The sequence below is a fragment of the Hyalella azteca genome, unplaced genomic scaffold (assembly GCF_000764305.2).
Source record: "Hyalella azteca isolate HAZT.00-mixed unplaced genomic scaffold, Hazt_2.0.2 contig12207, whole genome shotgun sequence".
NCBI classification, from domain to species: Eukaryota; Metazoa; Arthropoda; class Malacostraca; order Amphipoda; family Hyalellidae; genus Hyalella; species Hyalella azteca.
The window spans coordinates 146,828-166,639 of NW_025942170.1; the positions used below are offsets into that span (position 1 = coordinate 146,828).

General features: G+C 45.4%; 1 protein-coding gene across 1 annotated transcript; it reads left to right on the top strand.

Annotated features, from left to right (window-relative positions):
- The first annotated feature begins 263 nt into the window (after positions 1-263).
- Positions 264-15,041, top strand: LOC108680428. Its single transcript, XM_018169241.2, has 7 exons — positions 264-386; positions 3,262-3,425; positions 4,238-4,637; positions 4,750-4,887; positions 5,314-9,456; positions 9,916-10,085; positions 10,958-15,041. Exons 1-7 carry the CDS (start codon positions 264-266, stop codon positions 11,109-11,111), a joined length of 5,292 nt encoding a protein of 1,763 aa, XP_018024730.2. The 3' UTR covers positions 11,112-15,041.
- The last annotated feature ends 4,771 nt before the right edge of the window (positions 15,042-19,812 follow it).

Consider the following 19,812-nt stretch of genomic DNA (forward strand, 5'->3'; position numbering starts at 1 on the left):
TTGTAGGGAGGAGGCCAGGGCTGAGAAGAGGATGTCTAGGGAGAGGTGTGTGTCCTACTTGTAGGGAGGAGGCCAGGGCTGAGAAGAGGATGTCTAGGGAGAGGTGTGTGTCCTACTTGTAGGGAGGAGGCCAGGGCTGAGAAGAGGATGTCTAGGGAGAGGTGTGTGTCCTACTTGTAGGGAGGAGGCCAGGGCTGAGAAGAGGATGTCTAGGGAGAGGTGTGTGTCCTACTTGTAGGGAGGAGGCCAGGGCTGAGAAGAGGATGTCTNACAGACTCGTGGCCCTTCCTACGGCCCGTCAATACTCGTCAGTTCCCCGCCTACAGGAGAGTCATACGGCGCCCGATCGACTTGTCCGTAGTGCGGCGCAAGCTCGAGGACGGCAGGTGAGTGCTGACTGTACGGTCCCAACATTGCATTCAAGGCGCCATCGTCATGTTGTTCTTGGGGGTTGTCTTATGTATGTTATTGTGCTCGGAGGCTTTAGCTGCCGTGGTGTTGTGGTGGGCAGTGGAAGTGAGGATCATGGTTGAACTAGTTTAAAAGCAGACCCATGAGGAGCTCATTTTGCGGATGTAGTTTGTTGTTCGCCTGTGACGTCAATGATCTCAGTGACGTCACGGGCATTAACCAATCACTGAAATAATATCAAACCAGTCAACCAATCAGTCATGGGAATGGCGGGTTTGTTTACGTTTCTGGATCTCAGTGACGTAACAAGAAAGCTGAACTGAAAGATGGTACTTCTCGTGGGTCAACCTTATATAGTTCAACCATGGGTCAACCTTACATAGTTCAACTATGGGTCAACCTTATATAGTTCAACTATGGGTCAACCTTCTATAGTTCATCCATGGTGTGGATGGTGTCGAAGGTATGGCTCATAAATTTTGGGTTGTATGCTAGTAGCAGAAGTTGCTTGTTGATTTTGACTTGGTGGGTAAGGGTAGTACTGTGCAGTGTGTAGTGTTATGAAGGTGACTGTCGTTTTGGAGGTCGAGATTTTCAGTGCAGAAATCACTGTTTCGATACGTAGTTGATGAGTTATTGGGTGAGAGGACCGTTGGGCATTAGGACCGTTTTTTGGGGGGATGCTAAAATCCAGTAGCATAAGAGATGATGCTAATCGTGTGAATTTTTGGAGAAATAGAAGTAGACGGGTGACATAACGGAACCTTGTGGGACGCTTGAGAAGATGACTCGTTATTTTTTTTCACTGGTGACGGAATTCTGCTGAAGTTGAATGGCCGTGCAAGAATTTTCGATCCAGCGGATGGTTGATTTGGGTATTGGGAGGAGAGGAGGTCGTTGGTCAGAATCCGGGGGTTGATATTATGTGGTTCGATGAGGGTTTATTTTTTGTTAACTGAGTAACTACTATCTTGGTAGTAAATTGAGAACGGTTGTAGTTGAGTGGATGGGCTTTGAACCGTGTGGTTGTCGGCCACAATGACGGTGAATAGACTGATGGAGCGGTAGACGAGCTTTTCGTTGGTGATATTGATGGTTTTAACCGTTAAAGTTGATGGCTTTGCTGGGGTAATGTTTCGGTTTTACTTCAAGGGATTTTATTGTTTGACGTTGACGTGGCGGTTTAAGTATTCTTAAATTATGGCGGTGAGGTATTGTTAGGTCAAGGTTTACTAGGTTGGTCAAGATCTGCTAGGTGGGTCAAGATCTGCTAGGTGGGTCAAGATCTGCTAGGTGGGTCAAGATCTGCTAGGTGGGTCAAGATCTGCTAGGTGGGTCAAGATTCACTAGGTGGGTCAAGACTTTATAATCCACTTGTAAGAATAACCTAATAGAAAGAACGTAGAACAAAATCGATCATCCCTCTCTACCCTCTCTAACAACTCTCCCTCTCTACGCTCCCTCTCTATCCTCCCTCATACCCTTCTTCTCTACCCTACCCTCTCTAACTCTACCCTCTCTAACTCTACCCTCTCTAACTCTGCCCGCTCTAACTACGAGATTTGATCACCATGTGTTGATGTGTTGGTACAGCGTGGAAAAACGGTAAAATACTTTAAAAAACAATCGCAACGGCGTTTCAATATGTTGAAACTATGTATGTTTATTTATTTATGTATTTCAACATGCATGCAACCTCATGTTGAAACAACACCATGTCGCATCTGTTTATTTTTTGTTGTTTACATATTTAAGGCTAAACCATCGTGGTCGAATTTCACGGACATTTCGGCACTAAAACTCTCGTTATTTTTACTGTTTTTTGCCGTTTTTCGAACAGTGTAGCCATTCGTNCCGTTCAGCGCACTAACACTGCTGTCACCAACAGGTGCCGTTCAGCGCACTAACACTGCTGTCACCAACAGGTGCCGTTCAGCGCACTAACACTGCTGTCACCAACAGGTGCCGTTCAGCGCACTAACACTGCTGTCACCAACAGGTGCCGTTCAGCGCACTAACACTGCTGTCACCAACAGGTGCCGTTCAGCGCACTAACACTGCTGTCACCAACAGGTGCCGTTCAGCGCACTAACACTGCTGTCACCAACAGGTGCCGTTCAGCGCACTAACACTGCTGTCACCAACAGGTGCCGTTCAGCGCACTAACACTGCTGTCACCAACAGGTGCCGTTCAGCGCACTAACACTGCTGTCACCAACAGGTGCCGTTCAGCGCACTAACACTGCTGTCACCAACAGGTGCCGTTCAGCGCACTAACACTGCTGTCACCAACAGGTGCCGTTCAGCGCACTAACACTGCTGTCACCAACAGGTGCCGTTCAGCGCACTAACACTGCTGTCACCAACAGGTGCCGTTCAGCGCACTAACACTGCTGTCACCAACAGGTGCCGTTCAGCGCACTAACACTGCTGTCACCAACAGGTGCCGTTCAGCGCACTAACACTGCTGTCACCAACAGGTGCCGTTCAGCGCACTAACACTGCTGTCACCAACAGGTGCCGTTCAGCGCACTAACACTGCTGTCACCAACAGGTGCCGTTCAGCGCACTAACACTGCTGTCACCAACAGGTGCCGTTCAGCGCACTAACACTGCTGTCACCAACAGGTGCCGTTCAGCGCACTAACACTGCTGTCACCAACAGGTGCCGTTCAGCGCACTAACACTGCTGTCACCAACAGGTGCCGTTCAGCGCACTAACACTGCTGTCACCAACAGGTGCCGTTCAGCGCACTAACGCTGCTGTCACCAACAGGTGCCGTTCAGCGCACTAACACTGCTGTCACCAACAGGTGCCGTTCAGTGCACTAACACTGCTGTCACCAACAGGTGCCGTTCAGCGCACTAACGGCCACGCAGAAGCTGGAGGTGGTGGTGCAGGTGGTGAACGACCTGCTGCAGAACAAGCACGTCGTGCGCCAAGTGGAGGCCTCCCTCGACAAGCACAACTCACTCAAGACTGACAAGTGGAAGCTCGACGCGCGCATACGCAAGTATGTGGCGCGTGTGGTTTATGTGGCATATTATGGAGTATGTGTGTGTGTGGCGTATGTGGCATGTTGTGAGAGTTAGACGCACAAATATGCAAGTATGTGGCATGATGTGGCGTATGTTGCATATGCAGCGCCTAGTGATGTGTTGTGATGTATGAGAGTGGCGCCTGTGTATGCTCAGTGGTAGCGGCCCCGACAAAAGAGGAGCTAGTCGTGGGTTCAAGCCTCGGGGAGCTCAGTTCTTTATTCGGTGTCGCTTGGTAGCCGTCGAAAGTGGTGCATCAGCATAGTCTCGGGTTGTTGTCCATAAGATGAACTCTGGGTTTAGGTACTTGTTACTAGGAGGGATCTTCACCCTCTACCGCCTGACATGAGTAACCAGAGTAATATTGTCACGCGCCTACTCCCCAAAAAGGATAGGTTCTAGTGAGCGCAAAATGACTTGCACTGATGGTTGCCGCCACGTACGACAACTTTAAAATGTTCTCTTTTGCGTACAAACGTCCTCAGGTTGCTACACTCAATAGTTTACGTATAATTTAAGTTGAAAGTTACTTTAAAATGTTCTCTGTTGCGTACAAACGTCCTCAGGTTGCTACACTCAATAGTTTACGTATAATTTAAGTTGAAAGTTATGTTCCCGGAGAGTGACATTCGGCGGTAGAGGGTTAACTTTAAAGTTATGTTTCCGGAGAGAGACATACGGCGGTAGAGGGTTAAGTACATTGATGCGTGGTGGCGGAGGAAGCGTGGTGCTGTATGGTGCTGTGTGGTTGTGTAGTTATGTGTACTCACGGAAGGTTTTGTCGCAGGCTGCGCATGTCGATCGCCCGGAAGCGAATCTACCAAGCGAACCTCAGCCATCCCGACCACAAGCTGCACAACGACGACAGCAACCTGAGCGTTTGCAGCTCGCTGGGCGGGACACAGCTTGACGTGAGCGGAGCACAGCCTGAAGTAGGCGGGGCACAAACTGAAGTGGGCGGAGCACAGCCTGAAGTGGGCGGGGCACAATCTGAAGTAGGCGGTGCACAGCCTCAGCCTGAAGTGGGCGGCACTCATCACGACGACGCGTCGTTGGCAGTGTGCGGGAGCAGAAAAGGAGGCGGGGCCAAGGAAAGCCACGCCCCTGACGATGAAGAGGAGGAGCTTGAGGAGGGGGAGGAGTCGGGGGCGGAGTCTGACGTTGGCATGGACGACCTACACGATCACGTAAGTTACTCTTTCTTATTTTATTACTCTATTGGATCTATACCATTATATATATTATTATTTATTATATCATATACTATATTATATATTATTCATAAATCTATGACTGCAGGATGACGCAGAGGGCTCGCGCAGCAAGGAAGCAGCGGCTGTGCAGCAGCTGCAGCAGCAGATGGATGCTGTGCGCCAGCAGCTCTTCGACACTGCACAGCAAGTGCGCGCTGTGCACTGCGGCCAGGACCGGTACCAGGTGGGTCATTGCACAGCAAGTGAGTCACTGCACAGCTGGCCTCGTGCTACTGGGTCTTTCCATTGTCAGTACACAGTAAAAAATGTGTGGGACTTTGTCCATTTAACGATGCATTTATTGCTCTCGTTTGGGTCATCCTGACCCAGTTTAGCCCGGCACAAGAACGTATTAGTGATACGTGATGTCGCTGGTCTTTCTGTGGGTGAGTAAGTGTGTCAATATTTGGACAATATGGCTTATTTGTCTGAGTGTAGGTCCTATACACGTGGTCAGTAGCCCAGTACTTAGTGGCGGCTTGTAGTGGACAGTTGTAGTGTCCGCCACTAGTGGCTCGATGTACAGGCGCCTTTTCTGTCTAGTAGGGGACACCCTCAATCCCCCAACTCTCCTCACTCCCCTTAAAATGTCCCTCTCTCTCACTTGCAGCGCACGATGTGGATGCTCCCCCACTGCGGGGGCCCGTACCTGGAGGGGGTGTCGTCGTGTGACTACCTCCCACACCAGCACTTCCCCCCGACCGTCCCACTCCCCACATCCAAAACAGATCGCATCCTCTCCTCTACCCCCGACAGCACCCGTTTCCCCCACGAGACTCCCTCAACCCCCAAGAATTTGGACGAAAAAACCAAAACTGATAGAAATTCTGTTGATATATCCTTTAGATGTAACAGGAACGGTAAAAGCAACAGTGAGAACAACAGGATGGAAGATGATGAAAATGACGTGGATGATGATGATGGTTCACACGACGAAGAAGAGGACAGAGAAAGGATGATAAAGTTAGAGCTGAAACCTAAACTCGAACCCAAGGTCGAGAAAATGGATGTAGACACCAAGCCTGTCGGTGGACCCAACGACCTCGCGTTCAAAAGTGAAAATAATTCAATAAAAAGTGAGTTTGTCGATTCAAAAGACGAGAAATTAAGCAAAAGTGACGAGCTTTTCCGAAATATCGATGATATCCCTTTGCCAGATATCCCACCTAGAATAGCCAACACTATCCACAGCCTCGCAAAAATCGAGGTGATGGACATCAAGTCTTCTTCCTTCGACTCGTCCAGCCCACTCAAAGACGCCCATGGGACATCCAGTCCACGGAAGGATGTCAGCGAGATCTCCAGTCCACAAAAGGACGCACAGGCAACACCCAGTCCACAGAACGCCCTGGAGACTTCTAGTCCACTGAAAGACTTTCCGGAGACATCAAGTCCACAAAAGGATGCCTCGGTGATTGCTAGTCCACAAAAAGAAACCTCGGAGACCACCAGTCTACAAAAAGACTCTCAGGATACGTCCAGTTCCGTCAGAGACGAGAAGAAAGAACCGTTGACGGTCTTAACCAACGGGCTATCTGACGCATCGGGCGTGGATTCATCCAGTGAAAATGACAACCAATTATCCACCAATCCTGTATCTTCATCCACCACAAACGACGATGCTTCCTCCACCTGCTCCACAACCACCACGACCTCCACCACAACAACCATGGCGACTGGGGACATATCCGCTTGTGACACTCCAGCTCCTGAAGTTGCTCTTATCTCCACTGCTGCTTCTCTCATATCTCCTGGGGCCTCTCTTATCTCCCCTGGGGCCTCGCTTATCTCTCCTGGGGCCTCGCTTATCTCCCCTGGGGCTTCTCTTATCTCCCCTGGGACGAACACAACTACAACCACCGCAACCACATTGGCTACTTCCATCACAGCACCGGTAAGCTCGACCACTTCGGTGGTGACGACAAACGGGGGCGGTCTGGCGGGAGTGGTAGGCCGTGAACTGGTGGCTACGGGGTTAGGTCTCATCCCAGGTCAGTATTTGCGACCTGAACATGTTCTTCAGGCAGAACATTTGTATTTCAGTCTATTGCCGCGGGCGCTGTGCTGTCCCTTGCAACACTATCATCCTAATCAGGCGCTGGTGCCGCCTAGAGTTCCCGTATATTCCACACCTAGTAAAACGGCAAGAGATGACCTCGAGCTTGCGTGTGTTAACTCTGTTGAAGAAAGATTAAACGGCGCAAATGAAAGCAGTCTTAATTCCCATCTGGAGACCTCGTGTGACCACAACGGGTCCGCTATGGAGTGTTCGGACTCAGCCGGACCCGCAGTGGAGGTACAGGGTCCCAGTAATGGCAGTGACTGCTCCCTGGTAGCAAACGGGTCTGTGTGCAGTGCTGCTACACCGTCCACACTCACCCCTTATGGTGGAGGTAGTGGTGGAAGTACGGCGCCCACCAGTCCAGCAACGGTTGTATTCTCTCAAAAAGAACTTCTGGAAAGACTCCATCAAACTGCTGAAGCAGCGCCTATCCCTACCGCGTACCTATCAGGGTGGTGGAGATTCCAAAGCCAAGAAGAGTTGGCAGATTTTCAAGCTGCTCTCAACGACCGTGGCTTGAGAGAACGCGAACTCAAGCGATTCTTGGAGAAACATTCGAACATTATTGCGCACTGCAGCCAGCAGGTTGATCAAGAACTGACGTCTTTCGTTGCCGTGCCTGCCAACCACCTGAAACCTGGTGATGATTATCCCTCTGTGATCAATAATGGCAGAAAAAACTGTACTGACGCTACAGGCCAAACCAAAGCTCAGTTCTCCCCAAAATCATGTATTGATAAAACTCACAATTCAAGAGCTGCAACCAACAAAATGGCACCCAAGGTGCATGACAGAACCTCGCTTACAATTTGCTACGACAAATACGGTAACGTTGAAGATGATATTCCGACTGATTGGAGTGAAGCCGCTGCTCTCAAAGACGAAATGTTTGCCCTAGAGTACATCTTGGCTCTTGAAGAAAAAATTACTGCTGCTTCTATGCAGACCAAATCCTGGACTGCTGGAGAAGTGCCGCCCAAAACCCCAGGCAGTTTTGCCCCCGCATTTATCGCAAATCAAATAAACCATTACAGCCCACCCAGCCCCAACGACAACGAGGATGATGATGAACCGACGTGTGGTAGTGCAGAGGTAGTGGATGGCGTCAATAATGTAGTCGCTGACACCAAACCTTGGCAGGCTTCGGCTGCCAAGGCTCCCGATGAGCTAGAAGTGAAAGTTCTCAACGCAGTTCACGTGGGAAGACAAAGACTCCTAAAATTAGAGGAAGGTATCGAGCGGCGTTACCTGAAGCCGCCACTCGCTCCTGGGCACAACGTTAAGGCCGCCAACTCCTCCATCGTCAACACTGTGGACAGTCAGAGCTCCAGTAACGTCTCTTCAGCTACGTCACAAACACCGCAGATGTCGTCAACAGCTGCCAACGGCGATGCGTCTTGTACTACAGGTGCTTCAAATAGTAACCCGACAGAGGAAGAGAGTGAAAAGCAAAACGGCGACGTCTACAGAGGGCTGCACGTGTGGCGCACAGCGGTCGCTGCTTGCGAAACGGCTGCCCAACTTCATATTTGCAGCCAAGCTCTGGAGAATGCCGTGGCTTGGGACAAAAGCATCATGAAGGCATTCTGTCAATTCTGCTCCAGCGGTGATTTTGAGGAAAAGTTATTATTATGTGACGGTTGCGACAAGGGCTACCACACGCATTGCTTCAGGCCCCCCATGGTTGATATCCCGGATGGGGATTGGTTCTGTTACGAGTGTGTTAATAAGGAGCTTACGGGTAACCAGGGTCGCCATTGCCTCGTATGTGGGGGCACCGACGGCAGAAACCTCTTGCACTGTTTTACATGCCCTAGATCTTTTCATGCCACTCCCTGTGCCAATCCTCCTGTCGTTAAAATACCCCGCAGCAAGTGGCACTGTCCCGCCTGCAGCAATAAAACGCCCCGCCCACGTCGAGCTCCGCGATCAAAAAAGACCAACGCGTCTGCAGTGGCTCCGCCCAACCCCTCTATCGCTCCGCCCACATCAATATCAGTGGTCGCTGCTCCTCCCACTATCGCCCTCCATCAGTCCACTGGGGCGTTGGCTCCACCCAACCATGTTTTAGGTCCGCCTTCTAATTCCATATCTCATACAAATCAGACCACCCCACATCCTCATGTCCAATCACCTTCCGCGTCACCCTCTTTTGCCCCGCCCATTTCAAGCTCCGCCTCCCCCGCCTCGGCAGTCTCAACAAGCGCATTAGCCTCCGCGTGTCACGCGTCTGACCCATCACAAACTGGTTTGAACGACCCACTCTCAGTGGTTGGTTCAGGGACAGAATCCATGGTATCGTCAGCTCCTAGGGATGGAGTAGACGTTCCTTTGGACGCGGTTGAGTCTGCGGCTGACGATAATCTGAGCAATAACATCTCGTCGAAAGTGAACTCGTCACCTGTTGTTAATAGTTACAGCTTTGCCAACGCATTCACACCCTTCCAAGAGGGCGACAGCAACTGCAACCTTTCTGATGCCAACAACGCAGCTGTGCAGAAAAATAACCGCCACAACGCTGTCGTTGTTGACGCTTTTGATGAAAGCAGCAACGAAGACAGAGATGTTGACAACAACGGCAGCAGCAACAACAACATCGGCGACAGCAACAACAGCAGCAGCAACAATAGCAGCAGCGTTGACGCTGATGACGCACAGGGGCTGTCGAAGAAGAGCAGACCCGCCAAGAAGGTGAGGTCAACGATAGCAATTATTTAATGTTTGGAAATTTAATGCACCTTCTTTTTATTTATATAATTCGTGTTTATATTATATTTCTAGCCAAAGGTTTTAGAAACATTTCCCATTAACGAGAATGTCGTTGGCTGCATCGTACTGATGGTTATATATATGATGCCCTTATGATGGTTATGGCTATAGAGGTAAGGGTTTCTGTGTTATGACTATAAAAGTAATTGGTGTCATGGTTATGAAAGTCAGGACTGTGGAGACTTCAATGCATTGGAATATTCATTAGAAAGCATAACATAATTTTGACTTTAGAAATACCTTTCCTCTCCGGGGTTTGGGATAAGCGAATGTGAAGAGCTTTATTTCCTAACACGGAAGAGGAAGGCGGTAGCTTTGAACACTAGACAGACTAGACTACTGAAGCAATGCGTGAAGTTTACGTTTGATTTGATGTTACAGGTGCGAGAGCAGGTGCAGCTGTGCCGAGTATTGCTGCAGCTGCTGGAGCAACATACAGACTCGTGGCCCTTCCTACGGCCCGTCAACACCCGTCAGTTCCCCGCCTACAGGAGAGTCATACGGCGCCCCATCGACTTGTCCGTAGTGCGGCGCAAGCTCGAGGACGGCAGGTGAGTGCTGACTTTACGGTCCCATCACTGCATTCTAGGGGCCATCGTCATGTTGTTTTTGTTTTGGTGAAGTTTAAGTTTTTATTAAGAATTCAGTTAAAGATGAACGGCCGTGCAGGAAGTTGTCGATCCTGCGGGTGATTGATTTGGGTAGTGGGGAGGAGAGGAGGTCGCTGGTCAGAATCCGGGGGTTGACATTGTGTGGTTCGGTGAGTGTTTTTTTTTTTGTTCAATGAGAACTAATATCTTGTGAGTAGATCGAGCCGGCTGTAGGTGAGTGACTAGGCTTTAAGCCGTGTTGGTCGTCGGCCACAGTGACAGAAAATAGACTAATGAAGCGATAGGCGAGCTTTTCGTTGCTGATGTTAATGGTTTTAACCGTTGAAGTTGATGGCTTTCCTGGGGTAATGTTTTGGTTCTACTTCAAGGGATTTAATTGTTTGACGTTGACGTGGCGGTTTAAGTATTCTTAAATTATGGCGGTGAGGTATTGTTCCCAACGAGCATTTTTGTCGTAAATAGTGAGTTTGGTGTAGATTTGAGTGACGAGAACGCGGAGTCTCGCTGTTTTGTGTGGTTGAAAATAATTCAATATATCCGGCTTCCTAGACAAGCCACTCGCTGTCTTAGTTCTCTAGAGAACCATCGCAATGAGCTACTAACCGAGTTACTCTATATGTAACTCGATCGATTATTGTACAAAAGAAGGAAATGTCAGTAGATTATTTTTGTGAAACGGAGATAATGTGATGTATTGATGTTGATTATATTATTGTTGTATTAATTGTAATTATTTGTAAGAACACGATGTATCATTTGTTTATAATGCAAGTTAATGTTCTCGATTAAATTAATGTTACGTATCGTTTCAGTTACAAGACGCCCTCCGAGTTCTCCGAGGACCTGCAACTGATGTTCAACAACTGCGAGACCTTCAACGAGGACGACTCACCTGTGGGCAAAGCGGGTCACAGCCTCCGGGCTTTTTGTAATCAGAAGTGGGCTGACCTCTTCCCCACCCTCTGACTCCCCCCACCTCTACCCTCGGTCTCGTATCCCCACCAGCAGCCTCCTCAATTATTCACTCTCAAACTACACCCGTCTTCCCCCACTGATTCCCTCCATTTTCACCCTCCAACTCCGCCCTTCAATCCCCACTGACTCCTCTCACCCATAATTCCCTCGATCCTGCTCTTTGAAAATACCCATCCCAGGACCCTAGAATCTCACCCTGGGGTTAATCCCCACCATATTCCTCTCAACTCGTCGACCAAAAGTGAGACTCGTCTTACTCCCTCCAATGCCATCGGTTCACTACAGAAAGTCGGTCCACTTCAAGAGATCCGAGAAAATTATCTTTTGCCTGAAACTAACTTTAATTGATATTGAATGGCAGACATTAAAGCAGTTATTGTGGTTGAATACTCACTTATATGTGGCAGGTGAACTATTCATGTCAGGCGCGCGATGGATCGCAGCGTTCACTCATGTATTAAATGTATATTGGTCGTTCACTCATCCAACAGTTATTTATTCCATCATTTTTTCATATTCGTGTGGCGATGTATAGCGTTCCTCGTCCACGTGTCGTGCAGGAATGGGCGCGTTTTCTTGCAAATTTATTAATACTTTATGAATATTTTCGTATTTTTGATAAGGTATCCTATGTATGTGGGCTGTTCGTTGTGTGGCGCTGCATAGTGCTCCTGTGTGACCAAAAGTCTGAGGTTATTCGGGTGCTGATGCGAGGGCGATTCCTTGAATTTTCATAACATTAATGACATTACAGTTGGGAAGCTATAAACTTTAGACATTTTATTAGAATCCTCTGCCACACTCGGAGCCCAACTCAGTCACACTCAGAGCCCACTCAGTCACACTCAGCCTCTCTCGGAGCTCACTCAGCCATACTCAAAGCCCCACTCAGCTCCTCTCATTGCCTGCCTACTTCCATGTCGCTAACAGAAAAATACTATACTCATTTCCACAAATCAATTTCGTGGTATCTTCTGCATTTTTGACGGTACATTCGAACGCCTGTAACTCTTGAGTTTGTATTCGCGTCGCCTGTAGTTTCGTTACACAGAACAATTGCGATGAACTTAACCATCCTGTTGTCTTCATTTCCTGTACACGCCGTATGCCCTTGCTGGTCATTTTGACCCGAAGACTACAGGAGGAACAGACTACTTGCGCTTTGGCCAGGTCGTGGTGTTTCTTCTACATATGTGGAGATTTTGAACCGCGCTAAATGGTCGACAAAATTTTCAAGATTTAGAGCCGCTCTAATGGCGGACTACTCAATATACAAGGTCTAATGAATACATATTACAATTTAACGCATTGTTAAATAAGATATTTTTTTACTGGACTTCATTTGCAAATGAGATGTCTTTATAAAATTGATAATTTCGTTTGTTGAATTGTGAGTTAGTGTGGCGTTGTCGGGCTCCTGCAAGTCATTAGACTAGCCTCTGCTAGATTTAGTTACTCATTTAGGCTTTTCTCGTATGAATTAATGCGTTTTTGTTCGAGTAATGCACCTAAAGCTAACAAACAGGAAATTGGTGAAGACATACTATGTCCTCAACGCAAACCGCTTGTCCTCACAGCACCGGACTGCGCCTTTTGTAGCTTTCTTTGAATATTTGTCACCAAGTATTTGGACTGCAATGAGCCTTGTGGTTGCCTGGTTGTTCCTGCAGCCAATCACATGCATTGCTGCCAACATATCGAACACGGCCAACTGTGAACAATAATAACTGTCTCAAAAATAGGACCAAGTCGCATATGTATGGTCTGGTACTGATGGCACTGACTCCGTCTAATGTTGGCTTCATGGACACTAAACTCGGACAAAGTCGTCACTGGGTCTGCCACAACCGTGATCCGCGCTGTACAAAGCATCTGCAGGGTGAAAAATTGTACATTGTAGAAGCTGTACATATCTTGTGATAGCGCAGTTAGTGGTGATATTTACTCTGTAAGTTTAATGCTGCTAAGGTTACGTGTACATCAATGGTTCCTTTCGCCTCTAAACTCCTCCGCCTGCGTCCGTAGCTTATGGTTGTTTGTTAGTGACGTGACTCCCCGAGGAATAATCTCTCGCCCCCTGTTACTCTTCCCATTTTTGTCCTTTGACTCCTCAAATTAACGTAATTCAAATGCTATTATCGCCCTCTTTTGGCTCCTCCTATCTCCGTTCTCTGACTCCTCCCATCTCCGCCCTCTGACCCCTCCCATTTCCGCCTTCAGGGGCCCCATCTCCGCCCTCTGACTCTTCCCATCCCCGCCTCTAACCCCTCCCATTTCCTTAGTCTGCTTCCCTGCCGCCCCACTCAGACACGTCCACACGCACGGCCAATTATTTCAATTGTCTTTGTGGGCGTGTCATCCCTCCCTACCGCCTTACTCAGCCACGCCCTCTTGCGCGGCCAACTGTTCCTATTCTCTCGTTGGGCGTGTCCTTTTTTCCTGCCGCATCACTTAGCCACGCCCACTTGCGCGGCCAACTTTCCGCAGTGGGCGTATCTAAGTTGCTTGGCTATGCTGCCGGGTCAACTCTACTGTACAACAAGAACTTTTCAAGCTTACCAAAACATTTCAAGGTTTAATTAACTTTTTGCTTATGCTTATAGGGTTTTTCTGTTAGCACTGCTCCATGTACAACCGAACCCTGCGCTGGATATTGTTTTTTATTTCAAGATGTGTTTTTTGACACAACATCGAGCATGTAAGCATTTATTATTTGAGGTACGAGCAGACTTGCCGGCCATTGTTTCAGTTTCTTTTTACATGTGGATGTACCGGAGTCCTATTGTTCTATAACCTTTTTTCCAAGATCTTCTAAGTTGTGCATTTAATTTACAACAAGTAGTTAAGGTTCGGACAATTTGGATATTATTTTGTAATTAGCATTTAATACGGAAATATTAATTGTTTCTTAGGAGTGATCGTATCCTTCTTCTTTGTGTTGTGATATTCGTGTTAAAATGTTTGCCCGCACCCACGCACAACCCACGGCGCTCGCTCATTGGCTGTCGGCTCGACCAATGGAAGAGCGCGGCTTGTGGCGCGGGTGCCAACTCGTCGACCGTGTTCACTGAACAAATGTTGCAACATTTCACATTATGAGGCTGTTCTTAGATAATCTTGAGGAATATTAGCGATGTATATGAGTGTAATTCCATCATTTGATGTACAGTCTTGATATTGGTGTGCTAATGTACGCTAGGGACCGAATCTTACAACCTGTTGAGCCTAGAGGACGGGTTGCGCGGCTCGGGTGGGGGACCGGGACGCGGGGGCTGATGCTCCCATCAAAGGACGCAGAGTTTTAAGAAAATTTATCTATAGCGTAGGACTACTACGGGGCAGAGGCTGTGCATCGGGGGCTATGATAATGTTCAACAAGCTGCTTAACTTCAGGATTACATTTTTTGAGCTGCGTGCCGCTAGGTTCAATTAAAGATACTGTCGTCGTGTAGAGGCCGGCAAAGCAGGGTTGGAGCAGATCAGGGCCGGAGCATGCATGGCACTGCGGGAGTTGAGATTAATTCTACATTTATTTTGCTGGAGTTGTAGGGTATTTTACACGCTGATCTCCGAAAGAAATGAGTGCACATCCACGATACTCTTGTGTTATGGTGTTGATAGCTTGACGTAATACACTCTAATGTCACGAATGTTTGAAAGGGTTGTTAAGTTAAGAGCTAGAACTTTGACGAGAATGTTAATTGTTGGTTGCGACCCTGCCTACCATCGATGGTGCATGGTTTACGAGTCTCAATAGTTTACAAGTGAGCGGTAATGGTTATGCTACCATTGCCACTAGCGTGGTGAGGGGGATGAGGTAGCTACCAATAACCGCTCTGGGGCAGGACGGTAGAGCCCTAGCGTCCCCCAGCAGCTGTCTAGTTTGTGTTGTAGTCCATTTCTGTATAAAATCTGAATAATGAACGTCTTTTATTATCCATTGGTTATACGCAACGCGCTCGATGTGTGCGGCATCAGATGATAATGATATGTAGTCTTCACTCATGATGATAGTCTTCTGCAGTGATGATGTGGGCAAGACAAGGCTTTTTATTCCTCTCTATATTTAATCTATAATATCTATATATTTTATAGATATTTTCTATCATCATGGTGAATTCCATGGGATTTGGTTGTAGATATACAGTGTACACTACACACAAGTGTACACTACACACAAGTGTACACAGTACACACAAGTGTACACTACACACAAGTGTACACTGTACACACAAGTGTACACAGTACACACAAGTGTACACTGTACACACAAGTGTACACAGTACACACAAGTGTACACTGTACACACGAGTGCACACTGTACACACAAGTGTACATTGTACACGCAGTACTTCTACGTTCATGATGAATAATTTTCGACATTTCGAATAATAATTGTTTGCAAGACAGCAAACAAGCGGAGCTTCTTTCTCTTCTTACTACTCGAGGCAAGATCTCGTACAGTAAATCTCGTTATATCGCGCTGCTCCTACCGCATCTTCACTTTATCGCGGGGTTCCAAGAACTATTAATGAGATTAATCATTAATTTATTACAAATTTAAATGAAAATAATCATTAATTTATGAAATTTATGGAACTCTATCGGCTGATTAAAGCAGACCGCGGGATTCTATCGGCAGTAGAAATATAGAAAGTGTTTATTTATGAACTCTAAAAAACAATGAAAACATGCCATACAATTAAAATATAAATACTTCAATAAATACTAGAATTTTTTACAAGTACACCGTCGCTGATTTCACACCCATTGGGCCGCGGCCCGGACGACGGCCTTCAGATATTATTATTAATTCAACAAAAACTACCTATGAATTGACCATAAATTTCACACATATGAAAATGACAGGCTCGATGCACGAATTTAGACATTTAAATTACTTTTCTATCATTTCTTCCGAACTCTAATGCAAGTTTGGTGAATGTGTTAAGCTTATTCATAACTCTCTGGATTATGAAGATATCTGTATTAAATTCAAAACAAAAACATTGATTGCATCGCGGTAGAAATTGATGTAGTACATATGTTGGCGTCTTTTCTATTAATTAATTTTAATGTTTCTATTATAGGTTTAAACTACCTAATCGGTTTCAAACATGAACACAGCACGCACTACTGTTGTTAATTAAATGTATGGTATTGGGTTGCGGTTTCAAGCATAATTAATGCTTGATATATAATTTTGCGTCTTGGTATAATAAATAAGTAAATAAATAGATTAATAGATATTATAAATTAGATAATAATAAATTAGATAATAGATAAATAAATAGATATTAGGTTAATTACTTAGTTCAACAAACAGAGAATAAAAAAATGCAACCAACACACGTTGTTATGGCAGCGCGCGGCCGTGGTGATGCAGAGGACGAGAAGGCGTCTCACTTTTGACACGTCCAGCAACAGCGCCGCATAACTCGCTGTGACCAACGCACCGCGTCTACACTGAACAAGAGGCGGAATTATATGATCTAAAAGGCAATTTAAACAACTTCTTACGCCTATATGTGGGATAAAAAACAATTTATTAGATCCTAATCGTTGTTTGAGCTTCATAAAAAAGCTTATTAGCCAAAAGTTGCAGCTAAATTTTAGTTTTGAAGCACGGCGAGCTCTTTTCTGTACGTTTCACGTGGACTTGAAAATTATTCAGTTGGTTTAGCAATAACAATAGAAAAAATATCAAGTCGTGGGAAAAAATTATTACTAAAATAAATACATGATCAGTCTGAGAATTTGTCTCTGTAATTTGTTGATTTTTCTTAGCTTGCAAGACTTGTTACACGTTTCTTAATCCATAACAACTGAACGCTTTTATTAAACTGAAAACACCTCATCATAGTTGGTTGATGTGCAAAAATATATGACATAGAATCTACAAACTTCTGAAAGTTGCTCAAGAAATTATGACTTACATACGTGACATTACTACAAGCTTTATCTGAAAATAAATTAAGATATGTTTAGTTACTGATGCAGTGATGCTGGAGGTTCTTCTAAAATGAGAACGCTTACCCTCAAAAATTTTTCTATAGTTAATCTTTTGGGGGATAACTGTAATATAGCTATTGAACAAGGTCATTAAAATTCTAACGGACTGAGATATATTTTCCGAGATATGGCATGAAATTTCAAAAGATAAATGAGGTAAATTTAATGCTGGAAATAATGAATCAAGCCCTTGCGTAGACTCAGGCTAATCATAAATGATGAAAACTCCTCCCAAGCCTCGTAAAATTTATGCTTTCTATATTCAATCTGCAGTTCGAACTTCGAATCTTATATAAAACCTGATATAGTATAGTATAGTATTTTCGGCATTGAAGAATAGGCCAGGATAGGCCTGTCGCCGATTCTTGTACTTTTCTTAGCTTTAAGTACTTTCTTGGCTTTTCTTAATCGAAACTGAATATTCGATATTAGTTTAATGTCGGATATAGCATGGAATTCAAAGCGTCATAATTGCTTCTATTGCTAAAAGATTTCATAAAATGTACATATGCTGATGCCCCATCAGCTCTGGCTCTGGGCTCTGGGCTCTGGTCACCACTCTCCACTTACCTGTCATGAGTCAGGCAGTCACCGCCGGTGGAACTGGGAACATGAAAGCCCACCTCAGAAATCGCTATTCAAATAAGAATATATCGTCATTTTTAAGCTGATAATGAGTTTTATTATAGATTAGTTTAAAAATAAAACAGGTGATCAACACTAGCAAGTCCTCTCCTCACTTTCCCGAACCTGAAGTCTCAAGCATATGCGTAGCTTTCCATTACAGTTACCCTCGAAAAGCTCTGTTCTGTTAAGTTTTCTTCGTAGCAGAATAGAGAAAACGTTCGCTGCAGTTCAAGTCGCGCGCAGTTATGCGATGCTGTTGCCGGACGCCCAGTGAGTGGCATGGCACAAGGGCTGTGACGTTTGATAGCGGCTGCCTAACGTGTGGATGGATGGATGTTGTTGGCAAGCAGCAGGCGAAACTTACAGAATTTTCAGTGTACAACAATAATTACGAACATATAATAATAATAATAATTAACAGAATGTAACAATAATCATGGAAAATAGCAATAGTTCCTCACCTGGCCGTACTGTCTGTCATCAGTACTCGTACTCGGTAAGTACGTATCTATTGAACTGACGTTCAATAGATAATATGTTAATGAAGTGCGATAGGGTAGAATCTGTTTTGATTGTGCGATAGGGTAGAATTTGACGTAAACTCAGCTGTTCATTTTGCTTAATGATTCCCTGCCGTTATCATCTTGGTGTAATGCTTGATTAATATGTCACTTTTTACCGATCGTGATATAGATATATTAAGTGAATAGCTGCCCGTCACTATACAACATTCAATACGAGGTAAATTGGGCTAAAATAATCTATTTAATTTATATAATTCATAGATTGAGAGCACTTCATCATTAGGGCATCTCATCATTATAGCAATTCATCATTGCACTACATTTCATCACCATAACATTTCACCGTAAAATTTCATTTCATGATAGCACGATGTGTATTTTGCAAACACAAGTACATGTAGGTCAGGTTAGGTTAAGTTGGTAAAGGATGAAATGCTAAAATGTCCCAATGATGAATGGCTGTAAGTAGCAGGCGGCCCCGCGTTAATAAACAACCTTGAAGTGTCAGGGAACCCAAGAAAAGTTACGCTATTGCATTGGTATTGAGAGAAGCAAGGAATGTGACATTAACTTTTTCATTCAGTTGCGTAAACTTTGGAACAATGATTTTTGTCAGCCACGTTGGAGCGCAGCATGCCGTTAATTGTACCAGATGTAAGTTGTCATAACAAAAAATGAGAAAATTTCTTCGAACTTTATGCTCAAATTTCGGCGATGTTTTGGTATTTTAGTTATTAGTACTGAAATCTAACTTATGAGACACATTTTTATAGATATAAAAAATCATATTTAATGTCAGCCCTTCATATATATTCAATTATTTAGCTTTCATTTAGTTGGAAATTTCATTTTAGAGCGGTCAGCCCTTCCAAACAAATAATTCTAAACAGAAAACTTCCTGGTTTTTCATCACAGACTGCGATATAATGTGTTATATAGCGCAATATGTACCACAGGTTCATTTTTCACACGAGGCTGAGTACTTCACACTCCAGCACGGCTTCAAACTCGTAGTCTAGGGACCGCTGGCTTGTCAATTTGGGATACAAAAAATAGTTTGGGGGTTTGGGGATGCGCAAGTTTACTAGGGAGCTCTGGAACGATGCAGCACGTTGCACCAGGAGGAGCTTGGGGATGAGATAGAGCGTTTTATGTCTTCTACTAAACTTAGTAGGGACACGCATTCTTTTGGGGGTTTCCAGACTTGGCTACTTGAGTCTTAACTTGATCTTTTACAAGTTAATTCGTAGAAATTTCACGAGAGAACAGTGTTTAAACATCATGGAAACAAGTCATGAACATTCTTTAAACGGTGCCTTCAACGCCGATTCTACTAGACCACAGTAAACTACACTTTACCATACTAATAACAACCGCCCAATGACGATGGCAAAGATCAAGGTTTAAGTTTAGCTTCGAAATCTTCTTTGGAGCACGAACTGTTTTTCACTACGGCTAACTGAGGGAGAAATAGATTTTGTATGTCTGTTAGACTATATATCATGCATAACGTTTATTTGTTTAACTTC